The sequence below is a fragment of the Vicugna pacos genome, chromosome 12 (genome assembly GCF_048564905.1).
Source record: "Vicugna pacos chromosome 12, VicPac4, whole genome shotgun sequence".
Taxonomy (NCBI): Eukaryota; Metazoa; Chordata; class Mammalia; order Artiodactyla; family Camelidae; genus Vicugna; species Vicugna pacos.
Window position 1 is genome coordinate 10,502,710 of NC_132998.1, and position 24,819 is coordinate 10,527,528.

The window sequence follows — 24,819 nt, forward strand, 5'->3', positions numbered from 1 at the left end:
CTCATGGCATCTCTGGGGGCTCTGCAGCTTGAAAGCACCCCCAGCCACCCCTGGGGGCTGCTCTGGTAGTGACCATGGTTGCTGTGATGTGATGCTTGGGGCGAAATGACAGAACTCCACCTCTGCCTGTGGCGACCCCGCGTTACACTCTCTAGAAAGATCGATTGTCGTCTCTGTGGCCATCTTACATCGTCTCCATCCGAATCCAGGTCTCACAAGGGTCTCTCTCATTGGAAGATTCTTGGTCACGGGCCTGGCTTCTCACTGCAAAGGAGTCTGGGAAGGTGTTTTCTGGATTTTACCCTAGAAACGTGGGGACCTCAATGTGGGAAATAACCAAAAGGAAGGAGAGGTGTTCAAAGATGTGGTGTCACCACAGATGACAGAAGCCTTCCCCGGTCTCCATGTCCTGAACCTGACTGTGTCTGTTTATGCTGAGCCTTTTAATTTTTTTTTTTTAAATTTTTGAACTTAACGGAGGTGCTGGGGATTGAAACCAGGACCTTGTGCATGCTAAGCACGTGCTCTACCACTGAGCTCTATCCTCCCCTACACTGAGCCTTGGCTGAAATGCCTTTTCTTCTAAATATCCAAATTCTGCTCTTCTTAAAAGTTTGGCTCATTCTTCACGAAGCCTCCACGTGTGATTCCCCTCTCTCATGGCTTTTCTAACTCGGCACTTAGTTTTACACACTCTTGTACTGTTCGGCTTGTCTGCACCGTGAGCGCCTTGAAAACCATTCGCTCCACCACATAGCGACAGATTATGTCCACGCAAGGTAAATACTCCTCATATTTGTTTGTGGATTTCTCTTCGTTGGGCCGTAAACTGAGGCTTGCTTCTCCTCATCCCAAGTCGTGGAGCTGACAGGATTTTCCTCTATTCAGCACCCCGCTGCGTTCACTTTCTCTGGGAGGCCTCAGTGGCTAATTTTTCAGTAGAATCATCACTTGATTGTATCCATTCTTTTGACAAATATGAAAGCTGAAATTCTCCGTGTGATTTGTAAATAAAAATAGTGAAAAATAATAGTGAACACTGAACACTTACACTGTGCTGGGTGCTTTCTGGGCACGACCATGACTCTCTGATGGAGGTATCTTTAATAACTTAATTTTGCAGATGAGGAAAGCGAGGCACAGAGAGGTTAAAGAACTCCCTCATGGACATGCAGTGACAAAGCTGAGATGTAAAAGCTGGGTCTGTTTGGCTCCAAAGTGCACACACTTAAATATGAGGAAAAAAAAATATGATCTAATTTCTGGGATATGTTTCTTGAAACACTTGACAGAGATTTCACTCCACCAGCTATGCTCCTGCGAGAATCAGAGGGGCAGAGATGACTGACCATCTTCAATGGTTAATGAGGCTGAAACCCAGAGTATTTAAATAGACTTGGTGATACGGAGTTAGTCACGGGGAGGGACTGGTCCAGCTCTGGATTTGGTTCATTCTTTAAACTCTGGTTCCTCTGAGGGAGAAAAGCTGAGGAAGGTGTCTGTGTATAGCCAGCCTCTGGGCCTTGGGCTAAGTTCACATGCCAGTAATCTCTGGGTAGCAGTTGTGGAAGATCAGAGGTATTAGTCAGATGTGCTAGAGAGGGGATCCCAGTACTGGTCGGGGGCTGATTTTGTGACCTCAAATGCCCAGTCAGCTTCAAGTTGATTCTGTGATTGATTGATGCTTTTTTTTTTTTAATAGAGATACTGGGGATTGAACCCAGGACTTCGCAAATGCTTAGCATGTGCTCTAACACTGATCTATATCCCACCCCTCAACTGATTGATTCTTGACTGATTCTTTTTTTTTAAATTGAAGTATAGTCAGTTTACAATGTTGTGTCAATTTCTGGTGTACAGCATAATGTTTCAGTCATACATATACATACATATATTCATTTTCATATTCTTTTTTGTTATAGGTTACTACAAGATATTGGATATAGTTCCCTGTGCTATAGAGTATGAACTCGTTGCTTATCTATTTTATATGTAGTAGTTAGTATCTGCTAATCCCAAACTCCAAATTTATCCCTTCTTACCCCATTTCCCCCCTGATAAGCATAAGTTTGTTTTCTACGTCTGTGAATCTGTTTCTGTTTTGTAAATAAGTTCATTTGTGTGTTCATTTTTTTAAGATTCCACATTGCATGATATCACATGGTATTTTTCTTTCTTTTTCTGGCTTACTTCACTTAGAATGACAATCTCCAGGTCCATACATGTTGTAGCAAATGATATTATTTTATTCTTTTTTTATGGCTCAGTAGCATTCCATTGTATATACATACTACCACTTTTTATCCAGTCATCTGTCGATGGACATTTAGATTGCTCCCATGGATTCTTGAATGATTCTTCATACTGTGATCCTACATTTTTTACATTGGAGAGGAGATGACACTCACTTTGCATGGACATTTTCTTAAATCTGAACACCAAGTTTGAGAGGTCTGGATTCCTTATGTTGAGATAACCTCATGACCTTGGACTACCTTATGTCACAGGATTTGAATTAGCTTTTGCCTAGTTTTATTTGGTTGTCATCCAATAGAAAGACTAAATTCATTCATTAATTTATTAATTGATTGATTGATCAATCCATCCCTTCAGTCTTTACGGGCATCTATTATTGGCAAAGGCTGTGCTAAGGACCAAGGGATCCAGTATATTAACAAAACTGTAAACTTCTGGAAAGTTGATGGCTTTATTCTGGGGAAGGGACTGTGATGTGGCAGAGCTTGGGGGTAACAGCTAGGGGAGGGGGCACAATGTGAGAACCAGGGTACTGAACAGAATTTCACTTCCTCCGTGCTGGGTCATCCCCAGCCTTGTCCAGTGAGCACCGAAGAATCCACTGTCCTTCCCTCCTGTTCCCCTACTCTGAGGAGGTCATGCAGGCCACGCCCTTGGCAGGGGCTACTGTGCATCAGACAGAAGGAGAAAGCCTTGTCCTGGAGAGATAAGTGACTGACTCGGCGGCTCCAGAGCAGCGCAGAAAGGCTTTCTTCTTGGACAAGCCAAGCCCAGTCCCTAAGCCTCTGAAAAAACTTCAGACTGGCAGATTCTCAGGCTTTCAGAGTTAGACACGTGCAGCAGTGTGGCCGGCCCTGCCGCGTCTGCCTCCTGAGGCTGAGGGGTGGGGTGGTGTCTGGAAACCGAGGCCACAGACCCCCCTGGGGAGCATGCATTCTCCTCCAACAGAGGATGGTCCCACAGGCACCCTCCCCCACCTTGTCTTTTTCACAACCAAGTCTCCAGTGCCTCCTACACACTCCAGGCCTGACCTGAGTGAGGTGACCTGTAAATATTCACTGCACTGGTGGTAGAATTGGCGTTTGGATTTGCAGTACCCTAGGCTGAAACCAGAGAGGTGCCAAAAATAGGCGGAACAAGGAAGGAAGCTGGAGAGATGTCTCAAAGTTGAGAAGAGTGTATAATTTCTCTGGGAATTTTAAAAAACAAACAAATCATTTGGCGTGTTGAACTTTGCCATTGTCTCATTAAAGCTCAGAGTGTTCGGTCCTCCTTTTCTCAGAACATAGTCATGAACCTGAGTACTTGCAGCCTCCTGAACTCCACCTGGGGAGAGAGGGAGGATGCCAGCAGGCAGCTGTGTGATGGTTCGGGGCTTTGTTTCCAGGAAAGGAGAAAGAGGGGTCATCACCTTATCCTTGCACCCAGCACAGAGCTGGGCACACAGTGGGCGCTCAGTGGCCAGGTGTGGGCTTTTGGAGTGAACTGTACCACCCCTCCTACTGAGATACTTCCCTGAGTCCATCACCCTGACAACCAGACCCCCCCCCCCACCTTCCCCTCTATCCTTTCTAGAGCCGAGCCCAGCTCTGACGGGGCTGGGGACAGCTGACCTGAGGACAGGTGCGCGTGCTTCCTGGATCCTGGCAGACAATGCTAGGAGGTGGCCATGCCCAACACGGGGCCATGACAGGCACCACCCCTGCCAGGTAAGCCTGCCACCTTAGCACTTTTACTATTTCAGTTTATTTTTAAGGTGTGTTTAGTAGCTTGGAATAAACTTATTGCCTTGAAGGCAAACCCAACCCATGACTACTTGAGATTAATTATCTCTCCTTTGTTTAAGCCCAGCAGCCTCCTATGTGTATATAAAGGGATTTATTCTGCACAGGTCTTCAGTTCGCCTCTCTCTTCCTCTGGCTCTCAGGGCCCTGCTTAACTCTTACATTTTCCCTTGGCCAAGCTCTCTCACCATGAATAGACAAGTCAGCAAGATATCTGGTGGTGGGAGCCAGGGCTTCTCTGGCCGCTCCGCCGTGGTCTCCGGCAGCAGCAGGCTGAGCTGTGTGGCCCGCACGGCGGGAGCCGGAGGAGGGGCCTTTGGGTTCCGGAGCGGAGCGGGTGGCTTTGGCAGTCGCAGCCTCTACAACCTGGGTGGCAGCAAGAGCATCTCCATCAGTGTGGCTGGTGGATCCCGGGCTGGTGGCTTTGGGGGAGGGCGCAGCAGCTGTGTCAGTGGCTTTGGAGGTGGCTATGGAGGTGGATTTGGTGGTGGCTTTGGTGGTGGCAGAGGACTGGGAGGTGGCTTTGGAGGGGCTGGTGGCTTTGGAGGAGTAGGTGGCTTTGGAGGGGCTGGTGGCTTTGGAGGAGCAGGTGGATTTGGTGGGCCTGGTGGTTTTGGTGGGCCTGGTGGCTTTGGCCCTGGTGGCTTCCCTGGGGGAATCCAGGAAGTGACTGTCAACCAGAGCCTCCTGCAGCCCCTCAATGTGGAGATCGACCCCCAGATTGGGCAAGTAAAGGCCCAGGAGCGGGAGCAGATCAAGACCCTCAACAACAAGTTCGCCTCCTTCATCGACAAGGTGAGGGAACTTGACTTGCGCCTCCCATTTCTAGGCAGGGGCCTTTGAGATTTAGATGTGTAGGATCGCTCTTGAGTGGGCCAGCTTGGAGGGGGAGGGGTTAGGCAGCATTCTGGGGTCTGTGAAGATGCTCAGGGCTGACGAGCTTGTCCACCTGCCTATGTGAGTGGGAAAGACAGCCGTCTCCTATTTGGACCTGGACACCCCCAGGTCCCGCTTTTCTGATGCTCTGCTCAAGTTTCCCACCTGCTGCCTCACAGAGCCTGTGCAGGCAGCGCTGGCAGCACAGGGCGAGGACCGTGACCTCTGGCAGGGAAGGGTCTGACTGAGATCTAGAGGCTTTTCAAACACAAGCTGCCCTCTGGGGCTTTCCAAAAAGCCTGTTCTCTCTATGTCGCCGTGCCTGTCAAAAGAGGTGGGCACCCTAGAGAAGAGATTAAAGAGGCTCCCAGGGAACCTGGGTCAGGGGACTGCAGAGGAGCTGGCAACTCTGTCTGTATCCCCAGTCAACCTCGTCAGCAAGGGAAGGGTGCTTGTGAGCTCCAGACCAGGATAGCTCACACCAGCAGCCTCTCCCGTCGTGACAATGACAGCATTTCAACAGTATCAGTTCCCAGTGATTCCCATCCTTTGAGGGGCTGGAGTGTCAGGGGTACCTTAGATGGAAACGATGCCTTGAGGTTTAAGCACCTTTCTGCAGCAAATACTGTATTTTTAGAAGTTGGGGTAGAGTCATGAAATCCCCAGAAACACCGAGGGGTCACCTTTACAATTCCTCTGCTTTCAGGCAGGGGTGACTTCCAGTTTCCCCGTCCATTTCTCCTTCTTCTGTAAGTTTCCAAACCATGCTGCATCTTTAGTGGTCTGCCTGATGTGACTGTCTAACCGTACCCTCTCCAGCTACAGCAGAAGCTTTCTAGGTCTTTGTGCTGGAGGATGGGGAGAGACTGACACCCAGTCCGGCCTGAGCCAAGGCCCCTCTGCCCCTCCACTCCAAGTGTTACCTGATGTTACTTCCCACAACGCATTGCAGGTGCGGTTCCTGGAGCAACAGAACAAGGTCCTGGAAACCAAATGGAGCCTGCTCCAGCAGCAGGGCACCAATTCCGTCACAGGCACCAACAACCTTGACCCCATTTTTGAGAACTATATCAACTCCCAGCGGAACTACCTGGACAGCATCCTGGCAGAGAGAGGCCGCCTGGACTCAGAGCTGAGGAACATGCAGGACCTGGTGGAGGACTTCAAGAAGAAGTGAGTGACAGAGGCATGGGTGGAAAAATGCTGTGGGCTACCCTGTCTGGGAGTCCCAGCCCTCACTGCCTTCCTCCTGCCCACTGGGCAGTGCTGTCACTGAGCCTGCTTTCCTCTCTTTATCTTCATGGAGGACGGCTTCATTCACTGGATTTTCCCTTCCCCTTCCTTCCTGAAGCGTAGTCCTTTACAAATAAAATTGTAAGTTTAGAGTTGAAGAAGCACTTCCTCAGAGCCAGGCTGGGGAAGGTCCAGGTTCTGGGATCTGAAGGATGCTGGGACAACTCAAGGTGTGGTGACCGAGCATCTCAGTTTGCCCAGGACTGAGGGATTTCCTAGGACTCAGGATTTTTAGTACTAAAACTGGACCATGTGCCTGAATATATGGGAATGGTCAGTCCTCTTAACTAACAGGAAGATGGTGAAAGGATGAGTTCATCTAAGAGGGACCGGAGAGGGACAGAAGATGGATGAGAAGCACTTTCAGAGTTTCAGAGAACAGTGGTGTTTATGACTACTTCAAGCCCCAAACTCAGCGGTTTCTTTTTAACATACAGATATGAGGATGAAATCAACAAGCGTACGGCTGCTGAGAATGATTTTGTGACCCTGAAGAAGGTAAGGGCTGTGTGTGAGGTTCCCGGGGCTTGCCAGCACAGGCTTCCATCTGGGTTGGGGTAATCTTCTTATTGCACTGTCATGGAGCTGCCAAGTTCAGGCACTTGGAGCAAAAAAACTGAAGCCAGGTGCATTTAAGTCTGGAGAGATCTCTAAGGGAGCCAGATCATTCATTTCTAGTTTTGGAGTAGGACTGAACTTCTACCATCCCAGTGAGACGTGAATCATTCCTTTACATGGAGACTCGCCTCGGAAAAGGACTGACCCATCGCAGCCGTGGTCCTCCTGACTCTTTGTTGCTGTGGTTGCAGTGTGTTATTTGTTATTTGGGGGAATAAGGCCTTTATGCTTTTGTCTTTCTCAGGACGTGGATGCTGCCTACATGAACAAGGTGGAGCTTCAGGCCAAGGTGGATGCCTTAATGGACGAGATCAATTTCTTGACGACCCTCTATGATATGGTGAGGATGTTTCCTGCTAAGAAGGGGAGAGAGGGAGGGTGATATGTTTTTAGAGTGGATATGTAGATCCCAGGAAGACTGAGCCGAGAGAGAAGGCCCCTTGTTGGGGCTCTACAGGAGGAACTACAAACATGGGGTTCTCTGAGGGGCTGGGAAGAGGGACAGGGTGAGGCAGACGCACATTCAGAGCCAAATCAGTGCATGGGTCTGTTGATCAGGAGCCTCTCTGGGCCTCTGTGTGCTTGTTGCCGAGGGCTTGAGAATGAACAGTCCCCTCTGTGTTGGCAGGAACTGTCCCAGATGCAGAGCCATGTCAGTGACACGTCCGTTGTCCTGTCCATGGACAACAACCGCTCCCTAGACCTGGACAGCATCATCGCCGAGGTCAAGGCCCAGTATGAGGAGATCGCCAACCGCAGCCGGGCTGAGGCCGAGGCCTGGTACCAGACCAAGGTGGGAGTTAGCCACCTCTCAGAGGACACACTGAGGGTCTTGGGGAGGCTGTGGTCCACGGGACGGCTGGGCAGTGGCCATTGGGTGGACCCTTCTTGGTTGTCCTTTCTGGAGACATCTAGAAACATCTGCAGCATCAGCTGCAGAAAGTGCTGTCCCCTGGGGGGAGGTGGCTCCACTGTCCCCTGCCAGACCACATGGGACCAACTCCAGCTTGCTCAGAGACTAGAAGGGAGAGAATCTTCTGCCACCACAACCCTGCTGCCTCAGAGGTGTCCCTGCAGAAACATCACTTGACGTCATTTAAACAAGTGCTTGCTAAGCACCTCGAGGCAGGGTAGATGTTAGGGACAGAGAAACAAGTCAGGCAAAGCTGCATTAACATCTCACCCTCCTTCTATTCTCCAGTTGGGTGAGCTGCAGACCACAGCTGGCAGGCACGGGGATGATCTGAAGAACACCAAGAGTGAGATCTCGGAGCTCAACAGGCTGATCCAGCGGCTGCGGGCAGAGATTGAGAACATCAAGAAGCAGGTGGGCTGACCAGGGATGCTGGTGCTTAGGCTGATCGTGAGGGGTGGGGGCTAGGATTTCAGGACTTCTGGTCTGGAGGGGACTTTTGGGGTCCTCTCAGGTAGCATTGGCCTCCAAGAAGTTCAAAGACCAAGCTAGTCTAGATGGCTGGTAATCCCCAGGGGAAATATCTCCATGGATGAAGACAGAGGTGCTAAGGAGGAGGTGAGGTTGCCTGACTTGCTTTGGGATAATCTATTCGAAGACCCAGAGACCCTGGGACCCTTCCACTGAGCTTCTCTCCCACCTCCCTCTGCTCCAGAATGCTAAACTGCAGTCCGCCATTGCCGAAGCTGAGCAGCGTGGGGAGCTGGCCCTCAAGGATGCCAATGCCAAACTCCAAGAGCTTCAGGCTGCCCTACAGCAGGCCAAGGATGACCTGGCCCGGCTGCTGCGGGACTACCAGGAGCTGATGAATGTCAAGCTGGCCCTGGACGTGGAGATCGCCACCTACCGCAAGCTGCTGGAGGGCGAGGAGTGCAGGTGAGCCTCCACGTCCATCTCCCCACCTTCCCTGATCCAAGTCACATGCTGAGGGCCAGATAAGTGAGCAAGCGAATGGAGCAGAGGCCTGCTGTATGAAAGAGGCCCCCACCTTGCACGGGCCTTGCTGGGAAGCACTTGCCTTGGCCAGTTCTTTCCCTCCATGGGCGGCCAAAGTGCACATGGAACTCGTGTGCACAGGAGCTCTGTTCCAGCCAGTGGAAGGGTAGAGAGAGGGTACTGATCTGCCAGGCCAGAGAATCCTACTTTGGTTGCTATATGTCACCGTCATCAATGGGCTTGTTGGAAATTTGCTTTGTGATGGAGCTGTCCTTCTCTCTTTCTCACACAGGATGTCTGGAGAGTGCCAGAGTGCTGTCAGCATCTGTAAGTAGCCAAAGTAGCCATGACCGTGAGAACTGAGTCTGAAATATCTGTCCTAACACAGGGTGAAAGCAACTAATTAAAAAAAATTTCTGTTGAGGTTGGAGGGGTTTTCTGGGGGTGGAAAGGGCAGTAGACATGCTTTTGTAATTGTTCCGGGTTCAGGGCACTGTTAATAGGTCTATATGGTGGATGGAGAATATTGAATAGGGAGCCTGTTAATCAGAAGAGAAATCCTGGATAATCTCCTAGGGGGTCATCAAGTGTTGACCTTACATAGAAGGAACCATTGGAAATTCATAATGACTTAACACTGTGGGGGGGGAACACCTTATAACGTCAGAGTGTATCACAATGATCATCAGGTGCAAAGTTGCCTTGATCGCCTTCCAATCATCCTGGGCCCGGGGATCGTTAACTACAACACAGGGAGGTGGGCGCGGGTGCTGACGCTGCGCTGTTCTCTCCTCCGCAGCCGTGGTCACCGGCAGCAGCACGGCGGCGGCCTCGGCGGGGGGTTATGGAGGCGGTTACGGCGGTGGCCTCAGCTTGGGCCGGGCTGGTGGCAGTGGCCTTGGCGGCGGCAGCAGCTTTGGCGGTGGCAGCGGCGGCTTCGGAGGCGGCAGCGGCTTCGGAGGCGGCAGTGGCTTCGGCGGCGGCAGCAGCTTCGGCGGTGGCAGCGGCGGCAGCAGCTTTGGCTCTGGCTCCGGGGTCCGCGGTGGGGTCAGTGGTGGAGGCTTAAGCTCAGGCAGCACCCGTGGAGGCAGCGTCACGATCTCCCAGCGCTCGCAGCTCAGCTCCAGATAAATACCGCGCATGTGCACGGCAGCCACCCCGGCGTCTCGCATCCACATCCGCATCCGCTTCTCCACTCCGACATCAGCGACACCCTCAGCACCTTTCTCCATCCCCGCTCCAGCCCCCTCCGGGCCCGCTCTTTGGGGCTAGAAGACCGTGGCCTCTCGCTTCTCCATCAGGATCCCCGGCCAAAATCAGCCACGAGAATTTCAGGCTCTCGCTCTGGCTCCAGCCTGTTCCTTGCGATTGTCCATGTGTGGCCACAGCTACCACCTTCTGCTGCTCTTGGGGTCCCCTCCCTGGGTGGAATGGTCACCACTGTTCTGATGTACATAACACACAGGCCCCTCTGCCCATCTGTTCTGTTGCCAATAAAGTGCATTGTGTTTCACATCAGGCCTCTGAGTCTCTCTGGAGCCTTTCTCCCCGCTAGACTGCCTTCCTCTATCCTGTCCCACGTGGGCTGTGCGGCCCACAGGAAAACTTGAGGGCTAGTCCTCTGAAACTGAGGCGGTTATGGGGTCTAAGTGGGCAAGCTCTGGTTGTTCATTTATTCCGTGAGCACTATGGGGAGGGTGGGGGGCACACTCCAGGAGCCAGGGCGGGGGCAGTTCTTAGTGGGGAAAGCGGGACCACGCAGACATCCCTTTCCTTGATTTTTCTTATTTGGGGGAAACTCAGAGGGGCCCTTGAGGTGCCGAGGGGTTAGGGACAGAGGATTTCTTGCCCTGGTGCTGGTCCCCTCTTCCCTCATCAAGGTTTTCCTGGGAAAGTGTGAACTGACGGAAACCTAGAGCTGCAGGGATTTCTCAATAGTCACCTGTCTCAAAGTCAGACCCACAAGTCCCGGTCTGCTAGGGAACTCTGCAAAAAGGGGTTCCGTGTTCATTGAATCTTCCCTCTGTAGAGAACATATTAGAGGTTCTGAGAAGCCTTGTAGGAAAGATTACCTGTTAGCTATCTGTATGTAACCTAACATTTTCCACAGAGGCTCCCTGTTTCTGGTCAACAATTATTTTTTTGAGGGGGGAGGTAATTAGGTTTGTTTGTTTATTTACTTTTAAACAGAGGTACTGGGGATTGAACCCAGGACCTTATGCATGCTAAGCCAGCGCTCTGCCACTGAGCTGTACCCTCCTGGCCTCCCCATGTCGACAATGATTAACATCCTTCAGGAAACATCCTGCTCCTGAGCACTGTCTGCATGCAGTCTGGGCCCCCGGGTGTGTGTGGCAGCCATGGAAGCTCCCAGCATCTGCCCTGCACCAGGACACCCGAGTGTTAGTTGGCCTTGGGAGTGCTGTCCAGAAGGTCATGGCTGGAAGGGACTCAGGCACAGGAAGCCAAGAACTTCATCTGCCAATGAGAAGACTGAGCTCAGAGAGGTGGAGTGGCCTGCCTAGGGCTGTAGAGCATCTGAGGGTCTGAGCCACGAGCACATCTGAGGATCCCAGGCCTGGAGCTCCTCTGCTTACCCACACTGTCTCTGAGGCTGCAGCCGCGCCCTCCAGGCATGGTGGGCTGCCTGCGTATCCAGGAAACACAGACATGATGAAGAAGGGTTGGCCAGGCCAGGCCAGGCCAGGGAGGCAGTATTTTCATCTTAGGCCAAAGCTGAATTTATTTCAGAGAAGGGAAATGACAGTTAAATAAACAAAGAAAACCAGCTACTGGGGCTTGAAGAGATTTGTATGGAAATCCCACATCCAGGCTTGGTCGAGCAATACTGTGGTGGTCCTACTCTGATCTCCCAGGAAGGCTCTTTGAAGGAGGTGGGACTTAGCAGTTGCTGCTTCATTTTGGGGCAGGAAGGTACGTCTTCTGGTTGGTATCCCACTGTGAAAAAGGAAGAGAGACAGGTGAGGAGACTCGGTGCCTGCCGCAGCTCAGAGGGCTGGCCCTCTGGGAATGTGTCAGGCCAGTAACGAGACAGATGCTTCGCCCTGGATGAAATCATTAATAATGAATTCTTTCCTTCCTTCATTCAGTTGTTGTTCATTAAGTGTTTACTCTCCTGCGCTGGGCTAAATGTTGGAGATGCACTGGTGAGTGAGTATTATTTCTCGTGTTCATAGAAAGCCCAACACCAATGAAGAAGTAAACAGACAAACAAATAACTTAAAGTTGTGATAAGAATATGAAGAGAAGAAACTGGGGGCTGAGCTGGAGAAATGACAGGACCTGTGAATGGATGAGATGTGGGGGTAAAGGAGAGGGGAGTTTCAACCACGATGCCCAGTTTTCTAGCCTGAGCTATTGGGGGGCTGGTGATGCCATCTACTGAGGTGGGGGGTGGGATGGGTCTGTGGAGGAACTTCGGGAGCTCTGCTTTAGATGATTTTGAGTTGCTCACGAGACAGCCGAGGGGAGCTATCCATGTTACACTTGGAGATGTGAGTGTGGATTCAGAGGGAGGTCTGCCAGGGCTGGGGACTCACATTTGGACAGCATCAGCGTAAGGTCAGTTAGGGTGGTTTCTAAGCCATGGGAGTTGATGAGAGAGGGCCCAGATGGGCTCCCAGGAAGCCCGGCATTCAGAATCAGGGAGGGGAAGGCAGCGAGCCAGGCTATAGAGCCTGGTCCAGGTTTTCCAAAATCTCTCCTCCAAGGGCCCAGAACAGGCTCAGTCTTCTTTGGGATACTGTCCAGGGGTCTCAAGGCTCATATTCAGACAGTGGATGCTTGCGTTTGCTGCTACTCTCTGGCCTCTGGCTTATACCTGAAGGCCTTTATTTGTCGGGGAGACCACCACCTCACCACACCCCACTACCTAGAGGCAGGGGGGAATCCATACAGATCCTTTAAAAAATATATATTATTGAAGTATAATTGGTTTACAATGCTGTGTTAATTTCTGGTGTACAGCATAGTGATTCAGTTATACATATATATTCCTTTTCATATTCTTTTTCATTATAGGCTATTACAAGATATTGAATATAGTTCCCTGTGCTGTACAGTAGGAACTTGCTGTTTATTTTATATGTAGTAGTTAGTTTCTGCAAATCCTGAACTCCCAGTTTATCCCCCTCACCCCACTTCCCCCTCTGGTAACCAGTTTGTTTTCTATGTTTGTGAGTCTATTTCAGTTTCGTAAATAAGTTCATTTGTCTCATTTTTTAGATCCCACATATAAGTGATATCATATGGTATTTGTCTTTCTCTGTCTGACTTACTTCACTTAGTATGACAATCTCCAGGTCCATCTATTTTGCTGCAAATGGCATTATTTTTTTATGGCTGAGTCGTATTCCATTGTGTATCTATACCGCCACTTCTTTATCCAATCATCTGTTGATTGGCATTTAGGTTGCTTCCATGTCTTGGCTCATGCAGCTTCTCAGAGGAGAGGGTAGCCTGGCTCAGGAGGAAGGGCACCATGGAGAGGGCTATTTCTCCGCTGTGTGGTTGCGCAGGAACGGCCAGGCAGGTAAGCTTGGGGCCAGGACCTGAGCTTAAGGAGTTAATCCCACGCTTGGCTGGATATTCTCAGCCCGGCCCTAACTTCTTCTAATCCAGACTGACAGCACTTCTAGGGAAGTTCACCCCATCCTGCCTGCTCCCCCGCTTCCTGCCCCCTCAGCAATTACATAACTTTTTTGCGGAGTTCTCTGTTGGTTTTTGAGCGCTTTTAAGTTGCTGGGCTTGGACTTGCTTGCACTTGACTTTTTATTTTTCGAGTAGACAGCCAGTTGGTGCTGTGTTGTCCATTCTTTTCCTATTCTCTAAGGCATTTTCTTTTTCTGCCCATAGGGGAGCACATAGAGCTTGTTGAATAATACAGACTTGTGCGCCTGAACCCTAAACTGAGATGTGGGGCCATGAATCAATGGTCAAATATTTCTTTTGCTTGCTCTGCTTTGCTCGACGTCTCTTGTCCTGGGTGTGGAGTGGTACATCCTCCTGTGATGACACAGAGGACTTACTTCTATCCCCCCACCACACTCCTGTCCCCATCCATTCCTCTCTGCCTGTTCCCCTTATGTCTCAATTGGAAAGAATGCTCAAAACAGCACCTTCCTGTTCTCAGAGACTGTTGACTCACCCCTTGATATTAAAGAGACCAAGATGTGTTTTTAGATTTCAGGTGATTTCCTTCTGTCTCCTCCTGGGATGTAGGCTACACGCCAGAGAAAGTATCAACAGCTGCAAAAAAAGGCTCAGCTAAGGAAATCAGGGGATTGTTTCCCAGAAAAATCTGCCTGTGGATAATCCAGACTTGATTTCTGATGATCAAGTTTGCATATAAAATGTGGGTACTTTGTAGGTAAAACTCTATAGGACTCTTCCTGTTTTGACTTTGAGCTGGGTGGGGTTTCTGTTAGCCAATCACTAGAGATCTCATCTTTTGGGATTTGGACTGCCCCTTCCCTCTGCCTTCTTAGCACCTTAGCCCAGGTACATACTCTGTTGCCAAGACCAGAAATGTGGACACCTTTCGACAATCTCTGGATGATGGAGAAAAACTCATTTGGGTTCTGAAAATACTTCTTCACATATTTTATCTCCATCCCTCCTTGCAGTTCTGGCCTGCAAACTGCACAAATGCACATCTCTGCTGTGGCTAAAGTTAAACTCATCTCCACCAACACTTCCAGCCCAGCCCAGGTTGAACGCTGAAGGCTAGTTGGTTCTCCTAGGAAACCACTGATGAAGTTATGGTGGGAGCAATCTGTACCCTTGGAATCCATGGTGGCATCACTAAATAGTGGCAGCTTTATCAACTCCTGGAGAAGACGGGTGGCAGGAAAGGAGGGTTCTAGGTGTCAATAAAGCAGTGATTCTCAATGGGGGCAATCTCATCCCTCCCCTTGTCCCCCTAGAACATTTGGCAATGTCTGATAACATTGTTGGCTGTCACAACTGGAGGAGATGCTGCTGGCATCTAGCGGGTAGAGGCCTGGTGGCTACTAGACATCCTAAAATGCACAGGACAGGTCCCACAACAGAGAATTATCCAACCTAAATATCAGTAGAGCTGCCATTAAGAAACCCTGTGCCTAGGCGAGAGGCCATCTCGTTCAGCCCTCTCCTTGGGAAAGGCTGCTTGGCTAGAGTCATATTGGTAGTTGCTGAGCCGGACAGAGATCATTCTGAATTTCAGGAAAGCATATATTTTTAGAAGTTCATTTGATTTTGAAATACCCTTTAATTTTGGGCAAAGACATAGGAAACAAACCAGGCAAGGACTTTCAAGACCTGCGCAGATGGTCTGTGGGGTGCGGGCAGTTCCATTGCAAGCCTACTGCTTCAGGCCTCTGTGCCTCTGATAATCTGTCCCCCTTGCCAGGAATGCTCATTTCACCTTCAATTACTTGGCTAGGCCTTACTTCTCATCATAGATCACTCAGGCACTGCCCCCTGAAGGCTCTCCCGGACTGCCTCATGGCACTGAATATCTGTTTCGGCTCCCGTAGGACCCTGTTAACCCCTTTTCATCACTTGTCCTGTTTTTAGCACTCGTTTCAGCACCTGCACTCTGCATGAGAATGGAAATTCCCTGGAGGGACAAATGTGCCGCCTTCTTCTCTGTGCCTCTCCTTGCTGGGCACATACGAGGCACTGCGACTTTCAGTGAGCTAGTGGCGCACCTGAAGAGGACAGGGTGGACTCTGAAATGCAGCTGCTGTACTGACATACTAACAAAAACAACATGATTAAACAATTAACTTTTGTTCTGTACTTACTGGTGCGAGTCATACGCTGGGCACTTTGTACCTGTTGTTTCATGTAATCCTTATAACTACCACGGGAGGCAGGTGGTAATTATCCTCACTTTCCTGATGAGGAAGTGGAGGTTAGAGAGGCAGAGGAACATGCCTGCGTTAGCCATGGAAGCGGCAGATCTGGGCCTCAGATCCGAAGTCTGCACTCGTGACCTCCGTGCTGTGCTGCCGGCCGGGGCCGGCTGACTTGCTCTCGGCCTCCTGTTTGCCCTCCCTTGCCCCATCTCTGGCATGTGCTGCTAACAGCTCTCTGGAGTCTTGAGGAGCCAGAAACCAAACCTGAAGCTCCTGTATTAGTAAGAGAGGTTTCTTTAGGGTTCTGACATGGGTGGGCCCACCTTCAGCTTTGGAACGTTCTCATCTCCAGTGGAAGAGTCAGGGAGACTGACTAGGGGAAGTATCTTGATAATGATGTGTGTTTCCCTTTGATGCCAAAGAGAACTTCCTAAGATTTAAAGCAACTTTCATTAACACAGGTTGCTGCATTATCTGTTGTGTGATTGACCTATTCAGTCATTCAACAACTGGACTGAGTGATTAGTTTTCCAGACATGGTACCAGGCCCAGGAATAGAGTGGAGAGCACGTTTAGCCTCCGCTCTCACAGAGTTTAGTTTAGCTGGGAAGAAATTTACCAAATAACGTCTTTCCGTACAACAAATATAGATGGAGATCATTATTTTCTTTACAGTGCAGATTTTAATTTTTACATGAAAAAAAGCAAACGCACACATTGGGAATTAAAATATTATTTTTTTCTTCTATCTACAGGTGTGATATTCATGTTTTTTGGTCTGTAATGTTCTACCAAACATTTTCCTAAACCAGAGCCAGACAAGATCATCATTACCAAACCTCTCTGCTCCCCCTCCGTCCTCAGGCTGAGGTAGAGCAGTGCGGCACCATTTTGACAGGACGAAGAATAGAGTTGGAAGTACAGAGCTTGAAGAATCACATATTAACCAAACTTACCCCCACTCCAGTCCAGAAATAACCAACTAATTTATCCAGAAAGGATTTTAAGCAAACTTGCACAAATACACTTAATATGCCATAAGAAAAGGGTACCTTTTAGTCTTCTTATAGTATATATAGCATATATTCACTGTGCCCAGTAAAATAGTAACTTCAGTGAAGTATTTTTGCCACCATAGCACTAACAACTAAAAATTACAGCCCTTTAATACTTAGATTTTAAAGTGGTTAATCATAGAAATTCTAAGATTAAATCTACTAGATGCATTAGAGTATTCATTTACAAATTTTTTTTTCAAAAATGATACTAAAAAAGAAAGAGGCTTCTTTCAAAAGACTAGAGTCAGGAGTAGAAGACAGTGATAAAAGACCTGCAAACCCAAGACGAGGAGTTGATTTTCACACGTAGCTTTTGGGTTAAGGACATCTTTTCTCGTCTATTCCCACAGACAAGACTAGTTCTAACTTTCCCATAATGGTGCACAGTAAGTAGGAGTTTCAGAAATCTGAAGACAGAAGCAGCTATTTTAACACCCTAGGTAAGTGCTCCCCGAATCGTAAAAAACTCCACATGGGTCGGCCGCTGTGTTTGAAGGACCGAAGTGCTTGCCCAGGAGAAGGAGCTGTGCGCGCACAGAAGATTCAGGCTAAGCCGCCTGTGGCATTTGGGAGAGGGAGGGCTTGTGAGGGTGTTATTCCATCACACAGAACATAGATGCTGGGGTAGGGGCCTTCTAGGTGGAATTCTTGACACAGTCTTGCCCCAGAGCAGCCAGACTCTCAGAAGCACCTTGAAGAGGTGTCTACTTTGGCAGGGATTATTGAATAGAAGAAGGTGTTTCAGAAAAAAGCAGAAATCCTGGGAGGGTCAAGTAAGTTATCTTTTTGACCCATCAATGCTTAACACTAATAAAAAGCTGCACGACAGAGCCAGTCTTCCCAAGGTGTATTTTCTCGTCATCAGGAGCAGAAGCCTCTTCCCAACTACGAGGCCCATGACATCAGAGGGCTTCCCTTGCCTGGACGTGGGAGCTAGTGTCCCAGATTGTTCTGGGAAGCTGGTACAGGTGATTTGCACAAGGAAGTCACCACTAAACCACTGCTGAAGTCCAGTCCTCAGCCTTTTGTTTTCTGCTCAATACTCTAGAAACATCTCTTTAAAGGCCAGGAAGTCCGTAAATGTGAGCAGCACATTGAATATGTCATGAGTCACTTCATCTTGATGATGCTTTAACATTGTCGTGAAAGCTGCCATGTTGAATGCAGGTATCTGCTCCAGTATCTGTTCTTCAATATACTTTTCTCTCAGTGAAAGGTATTCATTAAAAATTACCGTGTAGGTGAGTTTATTCTCTTCTGAGTCTTCAAACTCCTGGTAGTATTTGTCCATGAAATTTCTCTGCAGTTCTTGGAACTCGGCATCCATGATAATGTCCTCCAGAGATCCAACCACAACATCAAACTCAGCTTCCGCAGCAGACAGCGCGAAGATCTCCTCGGAGACTTCCGTCACTTCTGCAGCATCCATCCTGCTGCCTGGGGCCCAGTGGAGTCTGTCACTCTGCATCGGGCTCCCACTATTGACCTCCAGGAGCCGCACCCTGCCTCCCGTCACCATGGCTGAGCGCATCATTCTTAACGACTACACAATATTCCGTTATATGGATGTAGCATAGCGTTTTGATGCAAATGTTATTTCTGTTTTTCTCCAGTCTAATAAGCACTGCTGCAGTCAACACATATCTCTGAACACTTGTCCTGTTCATTCTTTAGGATGACTTTTCAGATGTGGAATTGCAAGGCCACTTTGCAATTATGATTTACCTCATCAAACTACTATCCAGAGAGATTGTACCAATTGATACTTTTCCAAGTAATGTATGACCTTCTGTTTTTCTCATCTTATGAACACATTGTGTTGTTCTTTTTTGAATTTTTGACAATTTTTGAGGTTTTATTTTTATTTCTTTGATTCCTAATGATGTTGACCATTGTAAATATGCTTATTAGCGATTTAATTTTCATTTTCTGGAAATTGTTTCTTCATTGTTTAGTCCATTTTCTCTTCGGGTGGGCATTTTGTTTTTATTATTAATCTGCTTGTCTGAGGCAAGGATTCCAATAGTACTTGAGCTCCTTAGGAGTCCAGAATCCAGAATCATTCATCATTGGACCAGAATCAGTGTCCTGTGGGGATGCTATGAATAGCTGGGGTGGGGTGAGTAACACAGAATTTAGCCCAGGGTGAGGGGGGCCAGAGGGAGCTAACAGCATTGAAGGAAAATGGGGCCAAGTTGGGGGAGAGGCCACCTCCAGAATCATGCCTGCAGTGGTAGATGTGATGATGGAGTGGGGTGAGGCTAAGAGCAATAAGCAGGAAAAGTCTTGCAGGGATTAGGGGTGTCTAGTGGCTGGCCCCCCACCCCAATCCTGCTTTATTCACTCCCTCATAGCTTTGATCCTAAGAGCACTTCCTCATACATTTTCTGCCCACAAATCTCCATCTCAGAGTCTGTTTCCCAGGAATCTGGCCTGAGATGAGCAGAGGGAGTGGCCAGCTGTCTGCTTGACTGGGATTTGGATGGAGAGGATGCCTCTCTTCCAGTAAGAGCTAATGCCCTGGGGAGAGTGAAGAAGACCTTGAGACCCTTGAAGACCCTGGAAAGGAAAGACCAGGGCAGTGGGTAGCCCATGGCATATACTGAAGATTTCTTTAGAAAATTCTGCAGGGATTCAGAGGGGAGTGGGTTTCCTTGGCTTGCTGCCAACTGATTAGCTGTAAACTCTTTCCTGGGACATTCAGAAAAGCTGAACTGTGGTGGGGGCCAGGGGTTGATGTGCTAATTGGGCCAGTCTCTCCATCCCCTTTCCTGACTTCTCTGGCTCTTCTAGACATTCTTTCTCCCACTGGCTGAATTTCTGAGCACCACACTCTGGTGCCTAAGATCACTGAAATAATGACTCCTGTTAGCTGCCTGAACGTTTTCTCCGCCTCCAGGCTGCTAGGCTGACCTCTCCCGATCCACTCTCACCAGCAACAGGGGAGAGCAATTGGCAAATGCATGTGTTAGAGCTCCTTACCAACTTTCACTGTTAAGACTAGTTATTTGGTTGTTTCAAGCCAGGACTTCCGCCTTATTAAAGATGTGATTACTCACAGTCAAGGTCAATGCAGTCTGTATTTGGATACCTATACATTTATTTCACGTAACTTTTTCCCTGAAAAACTGGTAATTAAGATGCAGGGTCTTAGCCAGCCAATAGTAATCCTTTGCGATGGACGTATAAAGGAAACCTAGGGCTTGAGGCTAGGTTTCTATCAGTTCTTTCCAGCTTTGCATAATTATTGCTGTTCAGTTAGAATTAAATACAATTTAAAATATAGGGCTGAATCAATCTGCCCAGTTTCCCCATCTGCACATGCCCGATGGCCCTGCCTCACCAACCACATAGCTAGATACACACACATGAACTCCCTCTACCTCCCCACGAACACATACCACAGGAACTTTGGAGAATGAAGACTGTGGTGATAAGAGGCCACGTTGTTTAGTTGATGTGAGAGATGAGTTTCTGCCATTGTACTTAAGAATGACCCTATCAGCTGAGTGCTAATGTGTCCTGAGTGCTTATTAGTCACCAAGACCTGCTGTAAAATAACATAATCCTCACAACAAGCCTATGAGATAGATAATATTATTATCTTCATCCTATGGATGGAAATCAAGACGCAGTATGTTAAACGGTTTGCCAAAGATCATGTCACCAGGAGTTGGAGGACCAGGGCTTGAACTCAGGCCTCCAGGAGGTAACTGTCATTCAGAGACTCTGGCAGCCCTTGAACATGGGGATTGATCCCTAGATTTGGGAGGTGAAGATCCAAGCCAAGGAACAGATCCAGGTTCTTTTCTTCACTGAACTGCAGTATGTAATGATGCATTTGGCTCTATGAGTTTCATAGAATAACAGGGAACTACAGTGTTTGCTGAATCAGAGGACAGCACGCTGGAAATGGGGCCTGCAGGATGTTATCTTCACAGGCAGGCGTGAAGTGGGTGAGAGATGAGGACAGAATGGAGTGCTGAGGGAATCTCTGGGGTTAAGCCAACTGTGTCAGACTTTATAATCTGCCCAACTGCCATGATATGCTTCACTCTTTCTGGATCTGTCCCAGGGCAGGCCACACTGGCTTCAGGGGTCCTCGCCAAGAATTCCTAATGGCTCAGTGATAGCTAGTTGGCTAACTACAGTGCCCAGCCTGGCTCATCTCCAAGGCAGCTTTCCCTTACCTCCCCTATTGGGTCTTTGGGCCACGGTGGTGAGAGAATGTGGTCAAAAGCTGCCTCTATATCCTTATTCCTTGTGATTCAATGGCAGCCAACTCTCCCCCGCAAGACTTTGTCTATAGCACTCCACTTTCCTTTTCCCCTTATATTCTGAGATGTCAAGGTTCTGGGAAATCAATAAATGTAGCAGGTTTTTTTTTTTAACATTTTTAAAAAAATTATTATTTGAAGCAAAGTTTTATTTAGTAATCACCACCTGCCCAGGCATTGTTTTGAGAATTTCACATGTAACTCATTTAATCTTCACAATGATCCTATAAATTAGGTATGATTATCCCCATTTTACATAGAGGAAAATAGGGCACAGAGAGGTAAAGATCACACTGTGGCAAAGGTCACAGCAAGTGGTGGAGCCAGAGTTTGGGTAAGGGTAGTTGGACCCCAGAATCCCTGCTTGTAACTTCTTTACTTTGCTAATAACACATGTGTAGTTTTGCTTCTTCACAATAGGTTTAGGGGGTAAGGTATTTGATGGCAGAGGACTACTTTTTTTCCCGAGCCCTTCCCTGTCCTTGGTGCTGCAGTCTGGATGTCTGTGGGACTCTTCTGTTTCAGGAGACTGATTCTCACCATTGCTCCCTCTAAGCTGGATTTCTCCCCATTCCTCCTCTGGCTCTGATTTGTTCACAGGTTTCCTGCTTCAGATCAAGTAAACATTTGTTCCAAAGCTCAACTTTAAAATAGGACCAGACTTTGTCCATTTTATTGTGTTTCCTTTAAAATCAAGACCAAAAAATAAAAAAAATCCCTCTTTCTCTCTCTTAGTCTTTATGAATAATTAAACTTATATAATTTAACACATTTTGTTTTTTGTCTTACCTGGTGGGGAGTATTTATTATTGGATGACTAGAATACTTGCTTCCTTTTAGAAAACATGGGTTATTATTTTAAATTTAACTCATTATTGCGACAAGAGGGGTATAGAAACAAAGAAAATTAAAAAAGCTAGTCTTGAAATTAACACAATATTATAAATCAGCTATACTTCAATCAAAAAGCTAGTCTTCTCTTGGTTGAGGCTAGGCTTATACTGAACAACACTGGAAACTGGGCAGTCACAGAGGAAGACAGTGATTTAAAATATGAGCTATTAAAAAAATAAAATATGAGCTATTAGTATTCATTAATGTAATAAAAATAATATCTGCCTCTCAGGGATGTTTCAAGGAATACATGAAATAATATACATGAAAAGTGCTTTATAAAATGAAAACTATTCATACAGATATTGCACTATATGTTTGAAAATTTTGATTAGCAACTAGATGACAAATTTTTAAAGAGAGGGATTATGTCATGTGCTGTTTGTATGTTGCACAATACTGGACAGAGAATGTGCCCTCCATAGCACTTGTTGACCAATGGACTGATTAAATAATACAATGCATAGCAGAGCTTAGCACAGCTCCCAGAACAAGATAAGTACTCAATAAATGAAAGATATTTCTGTTGTTTCTAGGGTTACCGGTGTTTATTGATTTCTGAGGAGTCAGACTCTTAAGGGTAGAAATGACTTCAGGAGCCACGAAGAGCAGCTCCCGTTTTAGACACTGGAGTCCTCTCTGAAACACCGTTCTACAACTAGGTGATTCTAATACGGTGCCGAGTTTGAGAACGTGTCAAGACTAGGTGGTAGCTTGGGGAATAGAAAACATCTAAATTCTCCTGGATTTAAATTCTCTTTTTTAATGAACTTCAAAGAGCCTCCTTCTAATCCAGTTTATATTCTGAATCGAAGTATTCTTTCCAAAGCATAGGTCTGATGGTGCCACTCTTCTGCCCAAGTCCTTCAGTGGCCCTGACACCTGTCAGGGTGAAGTCCAAGGTTCAGGGTGAAGTCCAAGGTCCTGCCATGCAGATCAGGTTCCTCATGGTCCCAGCCTTAGTCACCTGTCCAGCCTCATCTCCCGTGTCTCCTTTCTGAAATCCTGTGCTCTAGTCACATTAAATTGCTTGTGATTTCCTGCCTATGTCATGGTTCCACTTGTCCCCAGACTCCTCTTACCTGAAGATATGCAGAGAAAGTCATGCTTTCTGAGGTCTTCTGATTCTGAACTGTGTTTTGTATCCGGACATTAAAAGTTAGCACCCCCTGACCAGAGATTTTGATTGCTGTCAACCCATTTTCTCTTACCTTGTGTTAAGAGCCATAGAGGACTCGACTGCAAAGCCTTCCTTAGTATTCCCTCTCCACATCTGCTTTCTCTGCCAGAAATCCTCCCTAAAATGCAACCTAAGACATGCTTACTGCAACACGACACCCTGTCTGGCCTTGTTCCTAGGAGATGGGTGGACACAGGTCTCTTCTAGGTCTTTGTTATCTAAGTGGTTTTCCTGCAACATGATGTGGGGGCCACGCTGGTACCTCCTGCTTACCCTTTGCCATCTGCTTGCCTGTCACCCCAGTGGGTACCAGATCGCCATCAGAAGGATTTAGGCTGGAGTGAGGGGTTGAGTGCTCAGGACCTAGAACCAGAGGCTGAGGATGGATGTGTGGGTGGCTCCAAAGCCGAATAGGATGATTCTTGGCTGAGGGGCTGTTCTATACCATTTAAGCCCCTTCTCCCACCAGTTATGTGAAGCCCCTTCAGCATCCATTCCCATGATCCCCAGAAGCCCCCACCACAGGCTCCCTTCTAACCACTTCTCATCCCAAGAAACTGCTATGCTGATTTCTAACAGCATAGGTTGGTTTTAAATATTTTTGTACTTTACATAAATAGGAGCATACAGGTTGTGGCTTTGATAATTGTGTCAAACAAGCTGTGCAGGTGTAGATCATTCATTCTCATTAGTACGTCATTGTGTGCCTAAACCCCAATTTATGTGCGTACTTTACTGTGATGGACATGGACTTGATTCTGGTTTTCAGCGCTTATGAAACGTGCTGCAATGAATATTCTAGTCCATGTCTTTTGGTGAATACATGTGTGCCCTCAACGGCTCTGTGTATATCTAGTAGTGAGATTGCTGGGTCTACAGGGTATGGGTGTGCTGAGCTACAGGAGATGCTCCAAACACTTTCCCAAGGTGGCCGTGTTAGCGGTGTAGGAGAGTTCCGGTTGCTCCACACTCCTGTTAATGCTTGCTAATTTCTTTCTTTTGTTTCAGCCTTTTTGGAAGGGGTACAATTGTATAGCTCTGTGGTTATAATTTGCATGCCCCATAATGTCTAATGACGCATTTTTATTTTTAATTTTTTTTATTTTTTTGTGCTTTATTTTTTATGTATTTTATTTTTATTTTGTGTGGTGCTTTTTGTGTTCTATACCTTGCCGTATACTTTAAGGGCATGACAGTGTTCTCTGGTGTTTTCTAAAAGGTGTACTGTTTTACCATTCACATTTAGATCTGCAGTTGACTTCTGTGTCTGTTTTTTTTTTTTCCTTCTCACATGGTCATCAAATTGAGATCTCTATAACACTTCAATGATTGAAAGAGAGATGTACATCTGGTTAACCTTGGTGGTGAGCACACAGGTGTTTGTTCTATTGTTTTCTGTATTATTGAAATCTTTTATAATTAAAAATAAAATATTTAAGTGCTGATGTTCTCCTGAGTTCCTTCTTTAATCTGCTGTTCTTTCCATGTTACCTATTCTTCCCCGGGTGAGTCGGCCAGCTTTCTTTTATTCATTTATTTAAATTTCTTCGAGCACCAATTCGTCCATGTAGCATGAGGTTGCTAGTTACAGAGATGCAAATAACATGGCTCTTCCCATAGGGGACGATGGTCTGGTATATATAGGGACAAATCAATACAGTAAAGTTCCTTGGAATAGCTATTCCAAAGAACAGCCCAGAGCTCATATTGTCTGCAACATAAGTATTCTGTCCTCCTGTCCCCTCTTCCTGTCCCCTTTTTAAAATCAACTTCATTGAGGTATAATTTGCATACAGTAATAACGCATCCAT

At 47.5% G+C, this 24,819-nt stretch overlaps 1 protein-coding gene and 1 pseudogene across 1 annotated transcript; one reads left to right on the forward strand and one right to left on the reverse strand.

The window, feature by feature from the left end:
- The first annotated feature begins 4,155 nt into the window (after positions 1–4,155).
- On the forward strand, positions 4,156–10,200 carry KRT3 (keratin 3). Its single transcript, XM_072972743.1, has 9 exons — positions 4,156–4,835; positions 5,869–6,089; positions 6,647–6,707; positions 7,072–7,167; positions 7,456–7,620; positions 8,029–8,154; positions 8,456–8,676; positions 9,029–9,063; positions 9,536–10,200. Exons 1-9 carry the CDS (start codon positions 4,230–4,232, stop codon positions 9,865–9,867), a joined length of 1,863 nt encoding a protein of 620 aa, XP_072828844.1. The 5' UTR covers positions 4,156–4,229; the 3' UTR covers positions 9,868–10,200.
- A 7,390-nt stretch (positions 10,201–17,590) lies between these two features.
- On the reverse strand, positions 17,591–18,188 carry LOC116282605 (ADP-ribosylation factor-like protein 2-binding protein pseudogene; annotated as a pseudogene).
- Between the last annotated feature and the right edge of the window lie 6,631 nt (positions 18,189–24,819).

Bases quoted from the DNA above. Each gene is read 5' to 3' on its own strand.
- KRT3 (XM_072972743.1), top strand. From the start codon at position 4,230: ATGAATAGACAAGTCAGCAAGATATCTGGTGGTGGGAGCCAGGGCTTC. The intron at 7,168-7,455 runs GTGAGGATGTTT...CTGTGTTGGCAG, and splicing joins TGACGACCCTCTATGATATG to GAACTGTCCCAGATGCAGAG. The intron at 8,155-8,455 runs GTGGGCTGACCA...CCTCTGCTCCAG, and splicing joins TTGAGAACATCAAGAAGCAG to AATGCTAAACTGCAGTCCGC.